Source organism: Salvelinus alpinus, chromosome 10 (genome assembly GCF_045679555.1).
Source record: "Salvelinus alpinus chromosome 10, SLU_Salpinus.1, whole genome shotgun sequence".
Classification (NCBI taxonomy): Eukaryota; Metazoa; Chordata; class Actinopteri; order Salmoniformes; family Salmonidae; genus Salvelinus; species Salvelinus alpinus.
The window spans coordinates 63503037-63523109 of record NC_092095.1 but is presented as its reverse complement, the minus strand read 5'-3'; the positions used below and the strand labels follow the sequence as shown (position 1 = coordinate 63523109).

The 20073-nt window shown below is 43.3% G+C and overlaps 2 protein-coding genes across 5 annotated transcripts in view; one reads left to right on the top strand and one right to left on the bottom strand.

The window, feature by feature from the left end:
* Nucleotides 1-7074, bottom strand: part of LOC139532626 (glycerol-3-phosphate dehydrogenase, mitochondrial-like) — a 28347-nt gene extending 21273 nt beyond the window's left edge. For all 3 annotated transcript variants that reach the window (XR_011666625.1, XM_071330482.1, XM_071330481.1), the window contains exons 1-4: nucleotides 6948-7074; nucleotides 5021-5133; nucleotides 524-695; nucleotides 12-136 (exon numbers count right to left, since the gene is read on the bottom strand). Coding sequence is in view for 2 of the 3 variants with exons in the window: in XM_071330482.1 (XP_071186583.1) it covers nucleotides 12-136; nucleotides 524-695; nucleotides 5021-5122 (399 nt within the window). In the remaining variant the exon portion in view is untranslated. The remainder of the gene's footprint in view (nucleotides 1-11; nucleotides 137-523; nucleotides 696-5020; nucleotides 5134-6947) is intronic.
* Nucleotides 7075-7600: 526 nt separating this feature from the next.
* LOC139532574 (nuclear receptor subfamily 4 group A member 2-like) lies at nucleotides 7601-11597 on the top strand. 2 transcript variants are annotated; one of them, XM_071330365.1, is made up of 8 exons: nucleotides 7601-7767; nucleotides 7912-7993; nucleotides 8218-9110; nucleotides 9542-9671; nucleotides 9820-9971; nucleotides 10107-10309; nucleotides 10452-10630; nucleotides 10729-11597. In XM_071330365.1, exons 3-8 carry the CDS (start codon nucleotides 8223-8225, stop codon nucleotides 10983-10985), a joined length of 1809 nt encoding a protein of 602 aa, XP_071186466.1. In that variant the 5' UTR covers nucleotides 7601-7767; nucleotides 7912-7993; nucleotides 8218-8222; the 3' UTR covers nucleotides 10986-11597. The 2 variants fall into 2 exon arrangements, with proteins under 2 accessions (XP_071186466.1, XP_071186465.1); XM_071330364.1 differs by having other exon boundaries at nucleotides 7909-7993.
* The last annotated feature ends 8476 nt before the right edge of the window (nucleotides 11598-20073 follow it).

The following is a 20073-nucleotide window of genomic DNA, read 5'->3' as shown; positions in this document are numbered from 1 at the left end:
GAGCCGTTTACCTGTTCGTAATCTAACTTCATGATGGCCTTTTGGAGGTATCGTACTCCCCCGTGGATGAGCTTGGTGCTACGGCTGCTGGTCCCCGATGAGAAATCATTCCTCTCCACCAGGGCAGTCTTGAGGTCTAGGAGAGCAGAGACAAATCAAGACAAGACCAGGATTTAGACAGTCTGAAATATCACCCTATTCCCTATGTGGCGCACTACTTTAAACCAGGGCTCATAGGGTTCTGGTCAAAAGTAGTGCACTATATAGGGAATAGGGTGCCATTTCAGATGCACACTCAGAGTCAGAGTTATTCAGGAGGCATTTGGTAGGTTAGGACTTCCATGTGCTTCTCCTGTCGTGTAATATGCATGAAGGGAAAATGGCAAGGCATGCATATTGCATTGAGGGCCTCATAATATTGAGAGAAGAATAGCCTCGACTCTCCTGCACATTGACTGAACTGAAATGTAATTGACCCCAACCAAAAAGCTTTTCCAAAATGGTGCAGTTCATGGGGACTCACTGCGTGTGACAGCGTCTAAGGCACATCCGGAGCCCGTGGCCCCTCCCCCTACGACAAGGACGTCAAACTCCTCAGTGTCTTGCAGGGTGGAGAGCTGAGCCTGTCTGGTTGGGAGCTCATCTTTAAACGGCTGCTTTAACTCCCCCTCCGCCGCTACGTACGCCAGCCGTGCCTGGACAACATGCAGTACAGGCACAGTTACATCTGGTTTTGTGAAGTCATAGTCTTTTGTGACAGACTGTGAAAATAATCAAGATTTGGCTCTGGGTTCAGAGATTAGTGAAAGCATAAAGCAATGTCTTAAAGCCTGGATAATCTCCTCTGGGATAGATGTGTCTACATTGTCACAGCAACATTGTCACGACCATAGATATCGATGGTCACAACAACATCAGGTACCCATATCGGTAAGGGTTGTACCCACAATCATATTCATACAGAACGACCCCTGCTTGCAGTACTTAGATAATAACAATGATTCCTGGTGTCTGATTTGCAAAAGCACAAAAGAACTCAGGGGAAAAGAACAAAGTCAAATCAAGTCTGTTCTGAACTCAAGGATCATGGGGACAAGCAAGTCAAGGATGGCTGTCGTAATGAAACATTTTATTCATTTTTCTATTTAGCATTTTATTCTCTAAATGATTACATCGAGCTGCTGCGATGCCACTTGGTCCATTTGACTTGCAAATCTGTGAATGAAACCCGGGCATTTGTAATTTAGGGCCGTAACAGCAAACAAGATCAAATAATTAGTGTCTATTTCCATGGACGTGCATATTTAAAACACCCACAGACAATTAAGTGTTAGTCTGCCCTGCAATCACGTTGAGTACATGGAGTCAGTGAGACAGTGGATGTCATGCAAATGTCCAATCGCCCACCGCCAGAAAACAGAAAAACGTTCAAGCTGAAAGAGAGAAAGAGATTGTGCCCTTGTCACAGAGGAGACCAAACAGACATATTTATCCAATTAGCAGTAGATTCTCCAGGGTTAGTTAGTGATGGCCTCTGTCGTCCGCATGCCTGATTGCAGATTATTATCATTTTTTCGGAGGTGTTTCACTTTTGCTTACCCATTTATTCTTGTTTGGGAGGAAGGTGAGGGGGACAAGATATTATACCAGGATACAGAAATAAAAGTTCACATTAGGACAAAGGGTCACACAAAGGGTCAGATGCTTTAGACAAGTGACCTGGTATGTCACTAGTAATAACAGACCATTGAAATAGAAGACATACTGTAAGACGTATTTATATCTGTGGCGCTGACTAGGTTCAAAGGTCAAGAGATGCACCTGTTTCTCTCTTTCTAACGTTACCCACGCGACTCCTTGGCTATTTCAATCCCTGGTCTACAGTGATCACCTGGTCTCAGATCAGTTTGTGCTGTCAATATAGTCATTATCATGTCAAACATGTTCGGCACAAACAGATCTGGGGCCAGTCTAATGCTTTTTCACACAGCAGTTTCCCTATTAATAATATCAAGTGATGCATCGCCATGGAAACATCATGAAGGTGTATTTTTTCCAGTTCCCTGGAGTTTCAGACGCTATGTTATATGATCCACATGAGCTTCATCAGATTTGAATAAAAGAAAAATAATGAAATAAAAATCAGGACCCCCATTGCTCCTCAGCGTTTTTTAGTTTGTTTGTCACCAAAATAGTGTTGATTATTTCACTGTACTAGACAAACATCATAAGTCATGTTCCCTTCTTTTATTAACGCAAATGAAACAAGGCATAAGAACAACTCACATCACATAGCTAAAGTCCATCTTACCACTTCATAAGGCAGTTTATGGCAAGTTGCGACAGAAAGTAGGCTATTTTATGATCAGGGTTTGTCCCATTGACTGTCTTCATATTCAGGTCAACTTCACTCTACACAGCAGTCCCATTGACTGTCTTCCTATTCAGGTCAACTTCACTCTACACAGCAGTCCCATTGACTGTCTTCCTATTCAGGTCAACTTCACTCTACACAGCAGTCCCATTGACTGTCTTCCTATTCAGGTCAACTTCACTCTACACAGCAGTCCCATTGACTGTCTTCCTATTCAGGTCAACTTCACTCTACACAGCAGCCCCATTGACTGTCTTCCTATTCAGGTCAACTTCACTCTACACAGCAGCCCCATTGACTGTCTTCCTATTCAGGTCAACTTCACTCTACACAGCAGTCCCATTGACTGTCTTCCTATTCAGGTCAACTTCACTCTACACAGCAGTCCCATTGACTGTCTTCCTATTCAGGTCAACTTCACTCTACACAGCAGTCCCATTGACTGTCTTCCTATTCAGGTCAACTTCACTCTACACAGCAGTCCCATTGACTGTCTTCCTATTCAGGTCAACTTCACTCTACACAGCAGTCCCATTGACTGTCTTCCTATTCAGGTCAACTTCACTCTACACAGCAGCCCCATTGACTGTCTTCCTATTCAGGTCAACTTCACTCTACACAGCAGCCCCATTGACTGTCTTCCTATTCAGGTCAACTTCACTCTACACAGCAGTCCCATTGACTGTCTTCATATTCAGGTCAACTTCACTCTACACAGCAGTCCCATTGACTGTCTTCCTATTCAGGTCAACTTCACTCTACACAGCAGTCCCATTGACTGTCTTCCTATTCAGGTCAACTTCACTCTACACAGCAGCCCCATTGACTGTCTTCCTATTCAGGTCAACTTCACTCTACACAGCAGTCCCATTGACTGTCTTCCTATTCAGGTCAACTTCACTCTACACAGCAGTCCCATTGACTGTCTTCCTATTCAGGTCAACTTCACTCTACACAGCAGTCCCATTGACTGTCTTCCTATTCAGGTCAACTTCACTCTACACAGCAGTCCCATTGACTGTCTTCCTATTCAGGTCAACTTCACTCTACACAGCAGTCCCATTGACTGTCTTCCTATTCAGGTCAACTTCACTCTACACAGCAGTCCCATTGACTGTCTTCCTATTCAGGTCAACTTCACTCTACACAGCAGTCCCATTGACTGTCTTCCTATTCAGGTCAACTTCACTCTACACAGCAGTCCCATTGACTGTCTTCCTATTCAGGTCAACTTCACTCTACACAGCAGTCCCATTGACTGTCTTCCTATTCAGGTCAACTTCACTCTACACAGCAGTCCCATTGACTGTCTTCCTATTCAGGTCAACTTCACTCTACACAGCAGTCCCATTGACTGTCTTCCTATTCAGGTCAACTTCACTCTACACAGCAGTCCCATTGACTGTCTTCATATTCAGGTCAACTTCACTCTACACAGCAGTCCCATTGACTGTCTTCCTATTCAGGTCAACTTCACTCTACACAGCAGTCCCATTGACTGTCTTCCTATTCAGGTCAACTTCACTCTACACAGCAGCCCCATTGACTGTCTTCCTATTCAGGTCAACTTCACTCTACACAGCAGTCCCATTGACTGTCTTCCTATTCAGGTCAACTTCACTCTACACAGCAGTCCCATTGACTGTCTTCATATTCAGGTCAACTTCACTCTACACAGCAGTCCCACCTGAGCAGCATAGTGTTGAATAAAAGTGGAACACATTCCTCAGTCTAGATAAGACATGCCCAGATGCAGGTTGACGTTTATTGTCATGAATCTTGTCCTGGAGGCAGAACTGAGCCATTTCCACTAGATAGGCCAGCTGGAAAGTCAAAATTGGCTATATCGTAAAAATGCATGAAAATAAAATGTGCTTTTTGGTCTTAATTTAAGGTTAGGGTTAGGCATTAGCAGTGTGGTTAAGGCTATGGTTAAGGTGTGTGCCAGCTAGTGACCACTCTGCAGAGCTGCCTCCAGTACATTAGTCATCCCAATAAATGCCAACCTGCTGCCCAGATAGGCGTTCCCTATAGACTCCCAGGAGCCTGCCCTGCCATTGGCAGATACTCTCCCAGCATTCCCTAGTAGACTCCCAGGAGCCTGCCCTGCCATTGGCAGATACTCTCCCAGCATTCCCTAGTAGACTCCCAGGAGCCTGCCCTGCCATTGGCAGATGCTCTCCCAGCATTCCCTAGTAGACTCCCAGGAGCCTGCCCTGCCATTGGCAGATACTCTCCCAGCATTCCCTAGTAGACTCCCAGGGGCCTGCCCTGCCATTGGCAGATGCTCTCCCAGCATTCCCTAGTAGACTCCCAGGAGCCTGCCCTGCCATTGGCAGAAGCTCTCCCAGCATTCCCTAGTAGACTCCCAGGAGCCTGCCCTGCCATTGGCAGAAGCTCTCCCACTCTCATTACTATCTATAACCTGCTGCAGTGTAATTTACAGGTCCTGACTTTAGAAACAGACTACCACAACCATGGCAACACAAAGATGAGATTAGAAAACGTTATTGTCCTCAATGCAGCATATAAACTCAACATCCATACAAGTATCAGAAAAACAAGTTTACAAAACAACAACACAAGCAGATTGTGTGAAATGCAACCCACTACGTCATCTCAATGTCTCAAATGTCCCAGGCCTACCTGTGTCTTTCTGTATTCCGACAGTTGTGATAGGCCCAGAAGAGCAGCGGCCGCCCCAGTCCCGATGATAGCTGTCCCTTTCAAGGCCTTCCGGAACGCCATTGATGCTGTTCCTGCAGCACAACACACAGCAGTGGACTGAGTTAGACACACTGGGTTATATTGCCTATGAGATGACAGGTGATCATGTGGAGAGGGCGTGACAGGAGGGCAAAGAGCCAATCAGCTAGGGCCAGGTGCTGAGGGACAATGTGGGGGTAGGGGGGCATGGGATTCACAGGCAGAAGTAGTGGAGGAGCGTGTGGGAGCCCTGGGAGTGTCTGTGTGAAACACTTGGATGACAGCTGACTTTTGTTTAACATTCTTACTTGTCTGACAGTTAATAAAAAAATTTAACCTTTATTTAACTAGGCAAGTCAGTTAATACAATGACGGCCTAATCCGGCCAAACCCTAAACCAGACGACGCTGGGCGAATTGTGCGCCGCCCCTATGGGACTCCCAATCACGGCAGGTTGTGATACAGCCTGGAATCGAACCAGGGGCTGTAGTGACACCTCTAGCACTGAGATGCAGGGCCTTAGATCACTGCGCTACTCAGGAGTTAAGACGACACCTGGTTCACCCACTCAGGTGCCGTGACATGATGGCCACTTTCTCTCCATCATTCTGACAATCTGCGTAAAAGACACATATTTTTCAATATATTCTAATCTACAACTGAGCAAACATCATAGTGGTCTATGCATGCACACCAGCAGCTCTTGTTTCACTAGGCCAGAGGTAATGATTTCTCTCATAAAATGAGGAGAATAAAAAAATGTCTGTCATTTTCTTATCTGTCATGAATGTAGGTAGGCAAATCCTTTTGGACGAGACAAAGCTGCGTTCTGTGTTTATTAGCTGTGTATCATGTGTTCATCAGATGGATCATAAAATCAAATATATGATAATAAGAAAAAAAGAACATGTAGCATGACATCGTCGTGTTGATCCAGTGAATGTGTTAGAGTGCGGCAGGTAGCCTACAGTACTAGTTAGAGTTACCCCAGTAACCGAAAGATTAAGCAAGGCGCTCTATACTACTAGGGCTGACCCGTAAAACAACACATTTCACTGCACCTATCCAGTTTTCGTGAAAATAAAACATATTTGTGTATTATTTGTTTTATTATTAATAATACTCAGCATGATTCAGTATAGGGGAAATTAATGTGGAGGGGTCTTAGAGCCCAGCCCACGCAGAGAGACAAGTAAATTATTGGTTTCAGAATGGCATTACTTCCTGGTGACACATCTCCAACGTAACACACCAGAGCCAAATCCCACATGGCAGCAGCCGTTTACTCAACTGAATGACAGAAAATGAAGAAATGAAGCAGGGAACCACATGAGGAAGAGACATGATCACGCGATATACAGACGCCACCATCCACATTACATACAGTAAATCCCTCTAAGACAACATCTTAGCTTGAGACACATGCAAGAACAGTGACAGCAACTCATATGAAGGTTCCGAGTGTTTACACAAACACGACAACGTGAATTTAGAGGACAAACTAATTTAGAATTTGTTCCAATTCTTATACGTTACATAATAAAAAATAAAAAAAGTTAATCCATCCCCATTTCGGTGATACTGGTTATCCAATGCAAATGCAACAGGAAGAAAATATAACTCTATTTCACAGTGTTTCTATTCTATAGAACGGTATAAAATAAAACGCAATGCCGTATCATCATCGTAACAGAAACAGAACAGAAAACGTTGAAGGTGCACTGGAGAGTGTTCTAGCAATGCGTACAATGCCGCATTGACGTTCGCCATTATATTGTCTGGCTCGCTGCCAGTCGCTCAACTTTTCATATTATCAATATAACAATAAAGAAAGGGCACAAATATTTATTCTAAATCGTTCACTTACTGATTTTCTATGTTCAATTGATGATAACGCCGGGAGAACCGTGATACAACTCTGACAGCCAGGAGAACCAGGAAGCAAAGATTAGTTGACTGACATATGGGTAGACCAATGGGATTACACAATTATCTAATCAGGTTGGAGAGGGCGTTGCTATAATAATGAGGTATGCGAAGGGCAACATTGCACAACGTTTCCTCAGGAATCCCCATCCTCAATAGTGCGGGGTCACTATGGTGCCACTAGTGTCACCAGCCCTAGTCATTATTTTACATGATTGTTGTTTAGTGTCTTCGTACATACCTCTATATTTGGCGTAGGCTGCTGTAAATGCAACTATGCATATCATTAAGTTAGTTGTGAATTGAGGTGAGATTGTTTTTGCAACGCTTTCATCAGGCATTTCGCCAACCCATATGCGTTCATGTCTATTATCATGTGATGTTTTTTTTTATCATTCTTTCATGATGATGTTTTTTTTAAACATTCTATTCTATTCTATTATATTCTATAAGATTCTGTAAGCTATCGTGCGTTTACGGTTGTATCTGAAACATCCATCCTTGGAAGGGATTGGTGCGCGTAATGCTCGATGACGTCCAGTGTCTTTGGCACGTGGGCAGTGGTATTCTGACTCCGAGCCACATAAACAAAGGCACATTGTCAGTGTCAACCGCGGCCAGTCTAGCAGCCAGTTGGGGAGGTGCATGGCCATCTGCCCCGTTCTCTTCACAATACTACATTTGCACTTGGATATGGATACAGCGGAGAAGATGTAATCCTCTACATTTATGTATTATGATGCACCGAGTGACAGTTTAAGGTATTGGTTTAAATGTCTTAAAATTCACATTTTGTTTTCAACAGTATAACATTAATGTGGTCAGAAAGTAATGATCTGCTTATAAATTCATATCTTTACAGGTTTGTAATTTTTGTGACTGATTTTTTTCGAATTCTTAAGCAGGGAGCAACATCGAGTGGATATTATCATAACTCCAGGAAGTGATTCGGACATTGTGTCTTTGAAAATAGTCATACAACAGAAGGTAAGACCACAAATAATGTTGGAGACGTGGCGCCATTATAGATGCAATGCTTTTGCTGTTGGCACATGTTCTAGAGAGTGGTGACAGAATAGGCTAATCAAACACGTCTCGTGCGCTTTTACGCAAACATTCTAATTTACGTGCAATGCATCTGCATTGTATGGGATTATGGCTTGACAAGGAGATCGATTTATATAAGTATATGTCTCCTTCTCTCATTATAGCAGCTATGCCGTGCGTCCAGGCTCAGTGCGGATCGTCACCTCAAGGAGCTAGTCCCGCTTCGCAACAGAGCGCAAGCAGCTTCCACGCCGCTGGAGAGCACCACAGCCATAACTGCGACTTCCTAACGCCCGAGTTTGTCAAGTTTAGCATGGACCTGACCAACACAGAAATCACATCAGCCACTATCACCAATCTTCCAAATGTCGGTGTTTTCGTGGACAGCTACTGTAACAATTCGAACTATGACGTCAAACCCCCTTGTCTATTCCAAATGCCCCATCCGGGGGAGCAGTCATCCATCAAAGTTGAGGACATCCCCATGTACCACCAGCAGAGTCACCACCACCAGCCACATCAGTCCGATGAGATGGTCACTCCCTCCGGGTCCGTTTACTACAAGCCCCCCTCTCAACACACACAGACATTCCAGAGTCCACCCAGCCATGCGTGGGATGATTCTGGATCTCTGTACAGTTTTCACCAGGACTACTTGGCGGTGGCGCACAGGATGGAGCAGCGGAAAAATGCCATATCCAGATTATCCTTGTTTTCTCTCAAGCATTCCCAAACCGGTAGTCCTTTGTCGACGTGCCAGATGAGATTTGACGGATCCCTCCAGGTGTCCGTGAACCCAGATACCTCAGGCAGGTATCATTGCTTGGAGAGCCAGGGCATCTTTGGTTCCAGCTCCCTAAGGAAACAGCACAGGGTGGGTTCCCCCTATTCGTTCCAGCTCGGTCACGGACATCACTTTATGGATAACCAAGCACCGTCGCCTCCTAGCCAAGGATCACCCACCAACACCGATGCTTTATGTGCCGTGTGTGGAGACAATGCCGCCTGTCAGCACTACGGCGTGCGCACCTGCGAGGGCTGTAAGGGATTCTTCAAGGTATGTTACATTAAATATCTGCGGGGATTGTTATACATTTAGAACTAACGGTCAACTAACATTCCATTTAAATGTATTTTAATATTTAGGCTACTGATTCATTGTGTTGTTTGGTGGCTCCTGATACAATCCCTTCAAAATCAAGAACCTTCATCTCCTTGCCATGCCAATAGAGGACTGGGAGAGGGTAAACTTAATATTATGAGTAGGCACGGAACTATATTTACCCACTGTCTGCCTCGTCCGCTGCTATGATGCATTATGCAGCTGGGAGAGTAGGTGGAATGCTGCAACGCCATGGCTGTTCATTTCCCATTGTCAATATGCGTGGCAAAAGTATTTTAATGGCTATCTTTGATCAATGTATCAAAGCTTCAGGTGGCAACGCATCGAATGGCAACTAAGGTGTTCTCCTCTGTGTTCCTTCACAGCGCACTGTCCAGAAAAATGCCAAATATGTGTGTTTAGCTGGGAAAAACTGTGCAGTTGACAAACGCCGGAGAAACAGGTGCCAATACTGCCGTTTCCAAAAGTGCCTTGTCACGGGAATGGTCAAAGAAGGTAAGGTTTGTTCTACTTCTTAAAACGCACAACTTTACGTATTTCATTGAAATGTATTTACACATTATTTGTAGGCAGAATGTGTTTTTCAAAGCATAATAGTCATTATTTATACAAAACAACTTAATTAATATTTTTCATTATTCAGTCGTCAGGACGGCCAGTTTAAAGGGTCGACGTGGCCGGTTACCCTCCAAACATAAAATTCAAGACCCTTTGTCACCTGTCAGCATCCTTAGCGCGCTAGTGAGGGCCCATGTGGACTCCAACCCCTCATTGTCTCGACTGGACTACTCCCGAGTAAGTACGAGCCTCGGTCATGCAATCCACATCACTTTGCGCACCAGTTTATTAATAAAATAAGTCATAAAATACGTTTTAAAAATATACCGTTGAGCATTGGGTTTATGAGTTCAATTTAACATCACCTTCTAGTTCCAGAATAATGCTGACAGCCAAATCGCCGGAGATGACACGCAACATGTGCAGCAGTTCTACGAAGTCCTGACCGTCTCCATGGAGATTATCCGGGACTGGGCGCAAAAGATCCCAGGTTTTACCGATCTGCCGAGACCGGACCAAGATCTCCTCTTCGAATCAGCCTTCCTGGAACTCTTCGTACTGCGTTTGGCTTACAGGTATCTTATACAATAGCATATCAAAAAGTGCACATATATAAATAGTCATTTTACGCACAACAATTACGCGCGATATTATCCATTTGATCTTATTGCCAAGTCGGTATCCGAATCCTAATCATGCGATGCTATCATATTACAGGTCCAACCCTGAGGAAGGGAAGCTCATCTTCTGCAACGGATTGGTTTTGCACAGGCTTCAGTGTAGGCGCGGCTTTGGAGACTGGATTGACACCATAGCGGAGTTCTCTGCAAACCTTCAAAGTATGAATATAGACGTTGCAACATTCTCCTGCATATGCGCCATTGCCACAGTAACAGGTAGGCTAATAAAACCCTAACCCTAAGTTCTGAATCTATGCGCATATAATGCCATTGGGTTAAGTTTTGAAACGAATTGCACCCTGTCATTGTTTCAGAGAGACATGGGCTGAAGGAGCCCAGGAAAGTAGAGGAACTTCAGAACAAGATGGTGAACTGTTTGAAAGACAAAGTGACTTTTAACGATGGAAGTGTCAGTCGACCAAATCACTTGTCAAAACTCTTGGGAAAGCTGCCTGAACTTCGCACGCTATGTACACAAGGTCTGCAGAGGATATTCTACTTGAAACTGGAAGACTTGGTCCCTCCACCTGCAATAATAGACAAGCTTTTCCTCGATACTTTGCCCTTTTAGGTGCCATATATCCTTTCATCATTTCAGATATGCGAGGTTAATAAGGCCATTTTTGAGTTTCCTATATCACACATTATGCATTTTCTCACATATTTATTTCCATCGTTTTTGTACCTCTCTTCATAAGAGCGCTTGATCATGTTTACAGGCCTACATGTCTGCATTACCAGATACAAAAGAGACAACACAACCTTCAAGATGTTTTTCATTTAAACATAATGAAGAGTTAGACAATATTACAATATCGTCGATTTCTGAAGAACATGGATGTCTTGAACTATTTGGTCTTGCTTTGAATTGTGAGTATTTTAATTTGATAACTAACCATTTTCGATAACTATGTTGTTGTATGTAGACACTGGATAATGTATATGGAACATATATGCCTCGAACGTATACAGATTTATTTTTTATCAAATAATTTATGAGAGATGTTTTATGTAGGCTATTTATTGTCTTGTCACACCTGGACTGTGGTTATATTGCATTTGAATTAATAACGTATACTGCTAAATAATCTAACGTTTGTAAATGTGTTCGTCATTTTGATTGGTCAGGGGCTTACAATGTCAGGTTTTTCCATTCAAAATAAAATTCATGCCGTTTATTACACTTTTAAATGAACAATTATTTATGATGGCAATTTATAAGGATTTCTGACTTTATTTTAGTTGCTGACATATCGTCATAAATCATCAAACATGATAATGGGGAAATATGTTGTTAATATTAAATAGTAGGCTACTAAATATTTTCCTATTTTTCTTGCCCACAGATTTGTCTGACAATCATTGATTGATTAAGGACTAGTGTAACATATATGAATCAAACATTTGTCATCAGATGGTCAGACGATAAATTCCAAATAACGACAATAAAATTAAACCAAATTGTATAACCAGACCTAATGTAAAATGTTACCTATTCCCAACATACTGGAAGTTCTCATAGAAATAACTTTTCTCCTGCACAGTTTCCTCTCCAGTGAAGTGAATGTTATAGCCTATTTTTCTACTAAATGTGATTTCTCCGGCAACAACAAGACGAGAAAAGGTCATTCTCCTCAGTAGAGATTGAGTTGAAGATTGACTACGTGCTCTGTTATTACACATGGATTTATCATGAACCAGAATGTCAATCAAATAACAATGTTGTCAAACCGTTGTCGTTTAGCGGTTTTATAATATATGCCATTTAGCAGACGCTTTTATCCAAAGCGACGTACATTTGACATATGGGTGGTCCCGGGAATCGAACCCACTACCCTGGCGTTACAAGCGCCATGCGCTACCAACTGAACTAAGAAAGATTAAATAAGACTCACGTTATGGACCGTAGGAACAAATTGCTGGGGTGTGTGATTTGACCTGCTATATAATAGTCTACATGACATTTCCAAACCAAACCCTCAGGATAGGATTGGCATTAAAGAAACATGCAAGCCAATGTTTTTCAGTGTTGGCATGTAAGTAAACACATTGTGTCCTGAACTAAACATTTCACAGAAGAACTAAATAGCATTATATACGTATGATTTCAGCTCCCTATATGTGCAGTCTCTCTTCCAGGGAAAGGTTAGAAAATGCCTATTACACATTGGTGGAGGGCATGTAGATGAAAATGACAGATTTTCAAATACGACGTCTCTTCTGTCCTGTCTGGAAATGTGAACCATTGATTCTATAGGCAGTAAAAGGTCTTATAACAACGATTATACTCACAAGAGGGTTTAATAGGCTAGAGATCAATAGAAACACTGCTCTCTGCACCGGCCTGTCATGCAGGCTGAAATGCTAAGATAAAGTAATCAATACTATCTGTGAAATGTCACATTTATGATAATGGTGTGGATGAAGAGTGGCAGGCAGGGGCCATCCCAGAAGGATGGGCTCTTGTTAGCATCAAACACCTTTCAGCCAGGCCTACAACATCATGAATGGTAAATGCGTGTGTTTAGGTGTGTGTGTGGGGCGGGTGTTTGGGGAAAGCAAAAGTCTTGATGTTGAAGGAGGAAGATTCCAAACAGACCGTTCCATTCAAAATTGATTTGACGTAATCCATTGTACAATAATCAGTTATTAACCACAACTTTTACATGACAGCTCTTTTCTAAGCTTGTGTGACCCTTCAAGTGCCATGCCATGCCATTCTGGTAAGGACGATAGCTTATTTTAGGAGTAAAACTCTATAGGGATTTCTAGGGGTCTGAACACTTCTGTTGTGGTCTGTGTGGCCCACCTTGATCTCAGTGTAAAGCTGCCTTCAAAGCCCCTAAGCCCTTATCATGGCCAGCCCAGACTCCCCTGCACCCAGGCCACCGTAGAGGCCCTCCTCTATGTGTGAAAATACCATGATTTCATCTATAGCAGATAGGAGCTGAACATAAACAACCCCAGCCTCTATCCAAGTCGATGTTCTGAGACATGAAACAAGACAAAAGTCTGGAGTGATGAATATGAGGAGCTTGATCAAGGTTAGTCAAGACGTTAGAATGAGTCTTGCTTCTCAATGTTCTCAATGTTTAGGTTACCAAACCCCTTCAAGCATTACAGTGTATTTTCTGTGGAATTGCCCACTGGGATTTCAATTGGCTTAGCAAGCAACTGTGCATCCCTAGAGTTTCCAACAATTAAAAAGCATTACCTCACCCTGAGGACAAACCCCAATCTCAATGTGTATAGATCATTATAGAAATCCTACAACTGTGAAGACAATCAAGTGAATGCACTGAACAGGGACGGACTGGGACAATCATTCTGGACATTTCTAACACCGGCCCATTTTGTCCCTTGAGGCCCCCATTACTAGCCAAATAATGGTACTTTTGTGCAAAAAAAAATATTTATACAGGCCCACAGGGCTAAAGATGGACCAGTCCATCTGGAATTTACCAGAATTGCCCTATATCCAGTCCGACCTTGCCACTGAATAATTTTAGTTGAGAATCAGAAGGCATCTTCAGATACTTTACAAACACAGACATCCTTACCTCTCTTATTACCACAATATGACTTTTTCTGAAGATGAATCTTCAACCAAACAGCCATGAAAGGATTTGATTATGGTTGGTAAGCAAGGAGAAGGCATCGTTTATAATTACTCTAGTGTTAATGGTTATCCAGACAGCTGAAGATAATTGGAAAGGATTAAAATTACTCTTGATGGGTCAAATCCTACCTTGTAATACTTGATACACGTGAACGTTTGGGTTACCCGAGCTAATATGAAGTCAGGACACTTATATAGGACACTTGAAATATAATCACTGGATTGGACAACAGCACTTGGGGGAACTAGGGAGTATAGGATGAATACACAAGCCCATCCTGCTTGACTGTCTGGTGTAAATAGACCACTTCTTTCCCAAAATAATTATTGTTTTCAAACCCTTGATGATCCGTTTCATTACAAGATACAGATTGTAATAATTACATTCATTGCATGTTTGCGTACTTCAACCGATATCCTGGGACTGTGTAGCAATTAAACAAATTCTAATTAATCGTTACCCACATTTTATATAGCAGGGTACCTGATCAAAGACAGGTTTTTCCACATTAGATGAATATGCATCACACAGTAAATGGAGCAGCCAACCTGCCATCCAATAGCCTCGATGTTTAATCTGATTCTCATTTTGTATCTTTGTAGTTATGCGCATGCACACACACACGCACGCACACACACACACACACACACACACACACACACACACACACACACACACACACACACACACACACACACACACACACACACACACACACACACACACACACACACACACACACACACACACACACACACACACACACACACACACACACACACACACACACACACACACACACACACACACACACACACACACACACAAAAAAAACTCTATCCATTACAGAGAGTGGGCTGGTGTGTGTGAGGTCAAACACAGACCCAGAGTTCTCCGTTTGTCTGATAGGAGGGCGGGTCCACAGGGAGGAGTGATTCTATTTGACCAGAGTTTGGCCAGACTGCAGGGGACACAACCTCCCATATCTCAATCTGTATGCACAGGGCAGGATTCTGACCTGGCTCCATTAGGGAACTCACTCTGATAGTTCCTCCAACTTGCACTGCAGAGAAATCAGAAATCATATTGCCCCTGTGCTGCAGTGGAAATACTTTAGTAGCACAGCAAATCTACTTAGACCCTGTTAATTCATTATGAACAAAACATTTAGATTTCTGATAGTGACCTACATTGTCTCTCTCAGAATGTGTTATTGCACAGTGCTGGACAGATCCCCCCTCCCCCAGTGTCTCCCTATGGTTAGTGGTTTAGCAGTAGGATCCTACTAGGCATTGCCTGAGGCAGGTACAAGCACTGGGGTGTTTAACTGGCTAATGTATTCTGGTCAGTTAACCACACAGACATCAATGCTAATAGGTTTTCTATCTCTCCAATGTCCAGACCAGCAGACCTGGACATGACTGTGAAGCAGTAAGATCACTATGGTATTCAACCCATGGATGCTGTTCATTAGATGTAACCGTAAAAACAATGGCAACAATGAGATTTGTCAACATGACTCAGGAATGACTGGTTCAGAAATCCACTAAAAAATGATGTCTGCAGTGAGAACAGCCCTTTCCTGCAATCAAATGTCCCTCTAGTGGCCTCATGGGTGGAATGTTATAAATATTTTTCATAATTACATAATTCATATTTTTTCTTTTTACTGCAGAAAATCCAGTTTCTATATAGACGGTTGTTATATTTCAGTCTTCTGTGATGGATAAAAAGTGTAATATTGGGATGCAAACTGAAAATGTAGTATATTTCAACTCTATATCTGACATAGTACAGGTGACTTCTTTTTTTAAGCTCATAACTATCAGGAATCAAGGTAAGACCCAAGTGCAGACTGTGTGAAGTAACAATGTTTATTGTAACCACAGGAGCAGGCAAATGACCGGTCAAGGCAGGCAGGGGTCGATAATCCAGAGCAGAGGCCAAGGTACAGGACGGCAGGCAGGCTCAGGGTCAAGCAGAGGTTGGTAATCCAGAGGTGGAGCAAAGGAACAGGACAGCAGGCAGACTCAGGGTCAGGCAGAGGTCAGGAACAGAGTCAGGACAGGCAGAGGTCAGGAACAGAGTCAGGTCAGGCAGAGGTCAGGAACAGAGTCAGGACAGGCAAAGGTCAAAATCAGGAGGGAGAGTAAAAAGAGAGACTAGGGAAAAACAGAAGCTGAGACAAACCGCTGGTAAGCTTGAACAAACAAGACGAACTGGCAACAGACACACAGAAAACACAGGTATAAATACACAGGGGATAATGTGGGAAGATGGGCGACACCTGGAGGCAGGTGGAGACAAGCACAAGGACAGGTGAAACAGATCAGGGCGTGACACATAACCATGTGTGTGAGGTGTATACTTGCTTCAAAGTAGATTTGTTTAAGACTACCAAGAAACACTTTGTGTGGTCCTGACCCTGATTTGGCCCACTGCAGTAAAAGGTTAATTTGTACTCCTCACAGGGAGACCCTGGTAAGGCAGGAGAAGTGGGGACCCCGGGTGGTTTTCAACCTATGGATGTTGTTCTTTAGATTTAACCGGAAACCATGACAAATATAATTGTTGACAACATGACTCAGGAGTGACTGGTTCAGAAATCCACAACAACAAAAATGTCTGCAGTGAGAACAGCACTACTTCTAACACTTTGCCTGTTACAAGAACACACGACACATCTTGGGAGGAATCTGCCCATAAGCAATATGTACACTAAGAAAAAAGGGTTCCAAAAGGGTTCTTCGGCTGTCCCCATACGAGAACCCTTTTTGTTTCCAGGTAGAACTCTTTTTGGTTTCAGGCAGACCTCTGGGGAAAGGGTTCTACATGGAACCCAATAGGATTCTAGCTGGAACCAAAAAGGGTTCTTCAAAGGGTTTTTCTAAGAGTGTAGTCACAGCATGAGATGAAGACTGGGAATCAAAGAGCTTTGCCTGGTTGGTCTGTTTCAGCATCTGTATCTGCAGGTAGATGATTCCACATGTATGAAAGGATGAACGTGGAACTGGGTGCCCTCTATCATAGAACAAATATGTGCCCCATCTTCTTCTTCTCTTGAAGCCTTTGGGCCTATACATTGACCTTTGACATTAACCCTACACTGGGGATCTTGTTTTCTCATCCGCTCTTTCTGGTTAGATAGAGGTGGGGGCTTGAAAGTGGTTGCTGATGCTTAAAAATATGTGGATGCTATTTCTGCTTTGAGAGAATATATACAGAAAGAATACACTGAGACGCAGAAGAAACCTCTCTGAGATGTAAACGCCTCCAAGCCATTGTGAGGGTGAAATACTCTGAATAAGCTGTTTTGAAGTCAGCCTTTGCAGAGGGAGATAATGTGAAATAACAGGAGACTGGCCCTTAAGTAAAATAACACTGTCAGTGATTGACATGGTACACAATAGCGCACCTATGGGACATCAGTTTACACTCACATTCATGTTGTAGACATCAGTTTACGTTCACATTTATATTGTAGACACCAGTTTACGTTCACATTCATGTTGTAGACATCAGTTTACACTCACATTCATGTTCTAGACACCAGTTTACGTTCACATTCATGTTGTAGACATCAGTTTACGCTCACATTCATGTTGTTCAGTAATTAATGTCCCATTATGTGGCTAGGCTGTAAAGAAACATTTTCTTGCTATAGATGCTACAAAACCACCATACCATCATATACATAATGCTATATAGACAAGTGCTATATTATTATTATTATTTTTATTTCAACTTTATTTAACCAGGTAGGCAAGTTGAGAACAAGTTCTCATTTACAATTGTGACCTGGCCAAGATAAAGCAAAGCAGTTCGACACATACAACAACACAGAGTTACACATGGAGTAAAACAAACATATAGTCAATAATACAGTAGAAAAAATAAGTATATACAATGTGAGCAAATGAGGTGAGATAAGGGAGGTAAAGGCAAAAAAAGGCCATGGTGGCGAAGTAAATACAATATAGCAAGTAAAACACTGGAATGGTAGATTTGCAGTGGAAGAAAGTGCAAAGTAAAGATAGAAATAATGGGGTGCAAAGGAGCAAAATAAATAAATAAATACAGTATGGGGAGAGGTAGTTGTTTGGGCTAAATTATAGATGGGCTATGTACAGGTGCAGTAATCTGTGAGCTGCTCTGACAGCTGGTGCTTAAAGCTAGTGAGGGAGATAAGTGTTTCCAGTTTCAGAGATTTTTGTAGTTCATTCCAGTCATTGGCAGCAGAGAACTGGAAGGAGAGGCGGCCAAAGGAGGAATTGGTTTTGGGGGTGACCAGAGAGATATACCTGCTGGAGCGCGTGCTACAGGTAGGTGCTGCTATGGTGACCAGCGAGCTGAGATAAGGGGGGACTTTACCTAGCAGGGTCTTGTAGATGACCTGGAGCCAGTGGGTTTGGCGACGAGTATGAAGCGAGGGCCAGCCAACGAGAGCGTACAGGTCGCAGTGGTGTGTAGTATATGGGGCTTTGGTGACAAAACGGATGGCACTGTGATAGACTGCATCCAATTTATTGAGTAGGGTATTGGAGGCTATTTTGTAAATGACATCGCCGAAGTCGAGGATCGGTAGGATGGTCAGTTTTACAAGGGTATGTTTGGCAGCATGAGTGAAGGATGCTTTGTTGCGATATAGGAAGCCAATTCTAGATTTAACTTTGGATTGGAGATGTTTGATGTGAGTCTGGAAGGAGAGTTTACAGTCTAACCAGACACCTAGGTATTTGTAGTTGTCCACATATTCTAAGTCAGAACCGTCCAGAGTAGTGATGTTGGACGGGCGGGCAGGTGCAGGCAGCGATCGGTTGAAGAGTTTTACTTGTATTTAAGAGCAATTGGAGGCCACGGAAGGAGAGTTGTATGGCATTGAAGCTCGTCTGGAGGGTTGTTACACAGTGTCCAAAGAAGGGCCAGAAGTATACAGAATGATGTCGTCTGCGTAGAGGTGGATCAGAGACTCACCAGCAGCAAGAGCGACATCATTGATGTATTAAAGAAAGAAAAGATAAAGAAACTAGTTTAAACCCATGGCCAGTGGGTTAGAGTTAAAAAACAAGGCCAGTGGGTTAGAGTTTAAACACATGGTCAGCGGGTTAGAGTTTAAACACATGGCCAGTGGGTTAGAGTTTAAACCCATGGCCAGTGGGTTAGAGTTTAAACACATGGCCAGTGGGTTAGAGTTTAAACCCATGGCCAGTGGGTTAGAGTTTAAACCCAAGGCCAGTGGGTTAGAGTTTAAACACATGGCCAGTGGGTTAGAGTTTAAATCCATGGCCAGTGGGTTAGAGTTTAAACACATGGCCAGTGGGTTAGAGTTTAAACCCATGGCCAGTGGGTTAGAGTTTAAACCCATGGTCAGCGGGTTAGAGTTTAAACCCAAGGCCAGTGGGTTAGAGTTTAAACCCAAGGCCAGTGGGTTAGAGTTAAAAAACAAGGCCAGTGGGTTAGAGTTTAAACCCATGGCCAGTGGGTTAGAGTTTAAACACATGGCCACTGGGTTAGAGTTTAAACCCATGGCCAGTGGGTTACGGTCTAAACCCATGGCCAGTGGGTTACGGTCTAAACCCATGGCCAGTGGGTTACGGTCTAAACCCATGGCCAGTGGGTTACGGTCTAAACCCATGGCCAGTGGGTTACGGTCTAAACCCATGGCCAGTGGGTTACGGTCTAAACCCATGGCCAGTGGGTTACGGTCTAAACCCCATGGCCAGTGGGTTACGGTCTAAACCCATGGCCAGTGGGTTACGGTCTAAACCCATGGCCAGTGGGTTACGGTCTAAACCCATGGCCAGTGGGTTACGGTCTAAACCCATGGCCAGTGGGTTACGGTCTAAACCCCATGGCCAGTGGGTTACGGTCTAAACACATGGCCAGTGGGTTACGGTCTAAACACATAGCCAGTGGGTTACGGTCTAAACCCATGGCCAGTGGGTTACGGTCTAAACCCATGGCCAGTGGGTTAGAGTTTAAACACATGGCCAGTGGGTTACGGTCTAACTCCAGTACATAAGATAAGGGGAAAGAAAT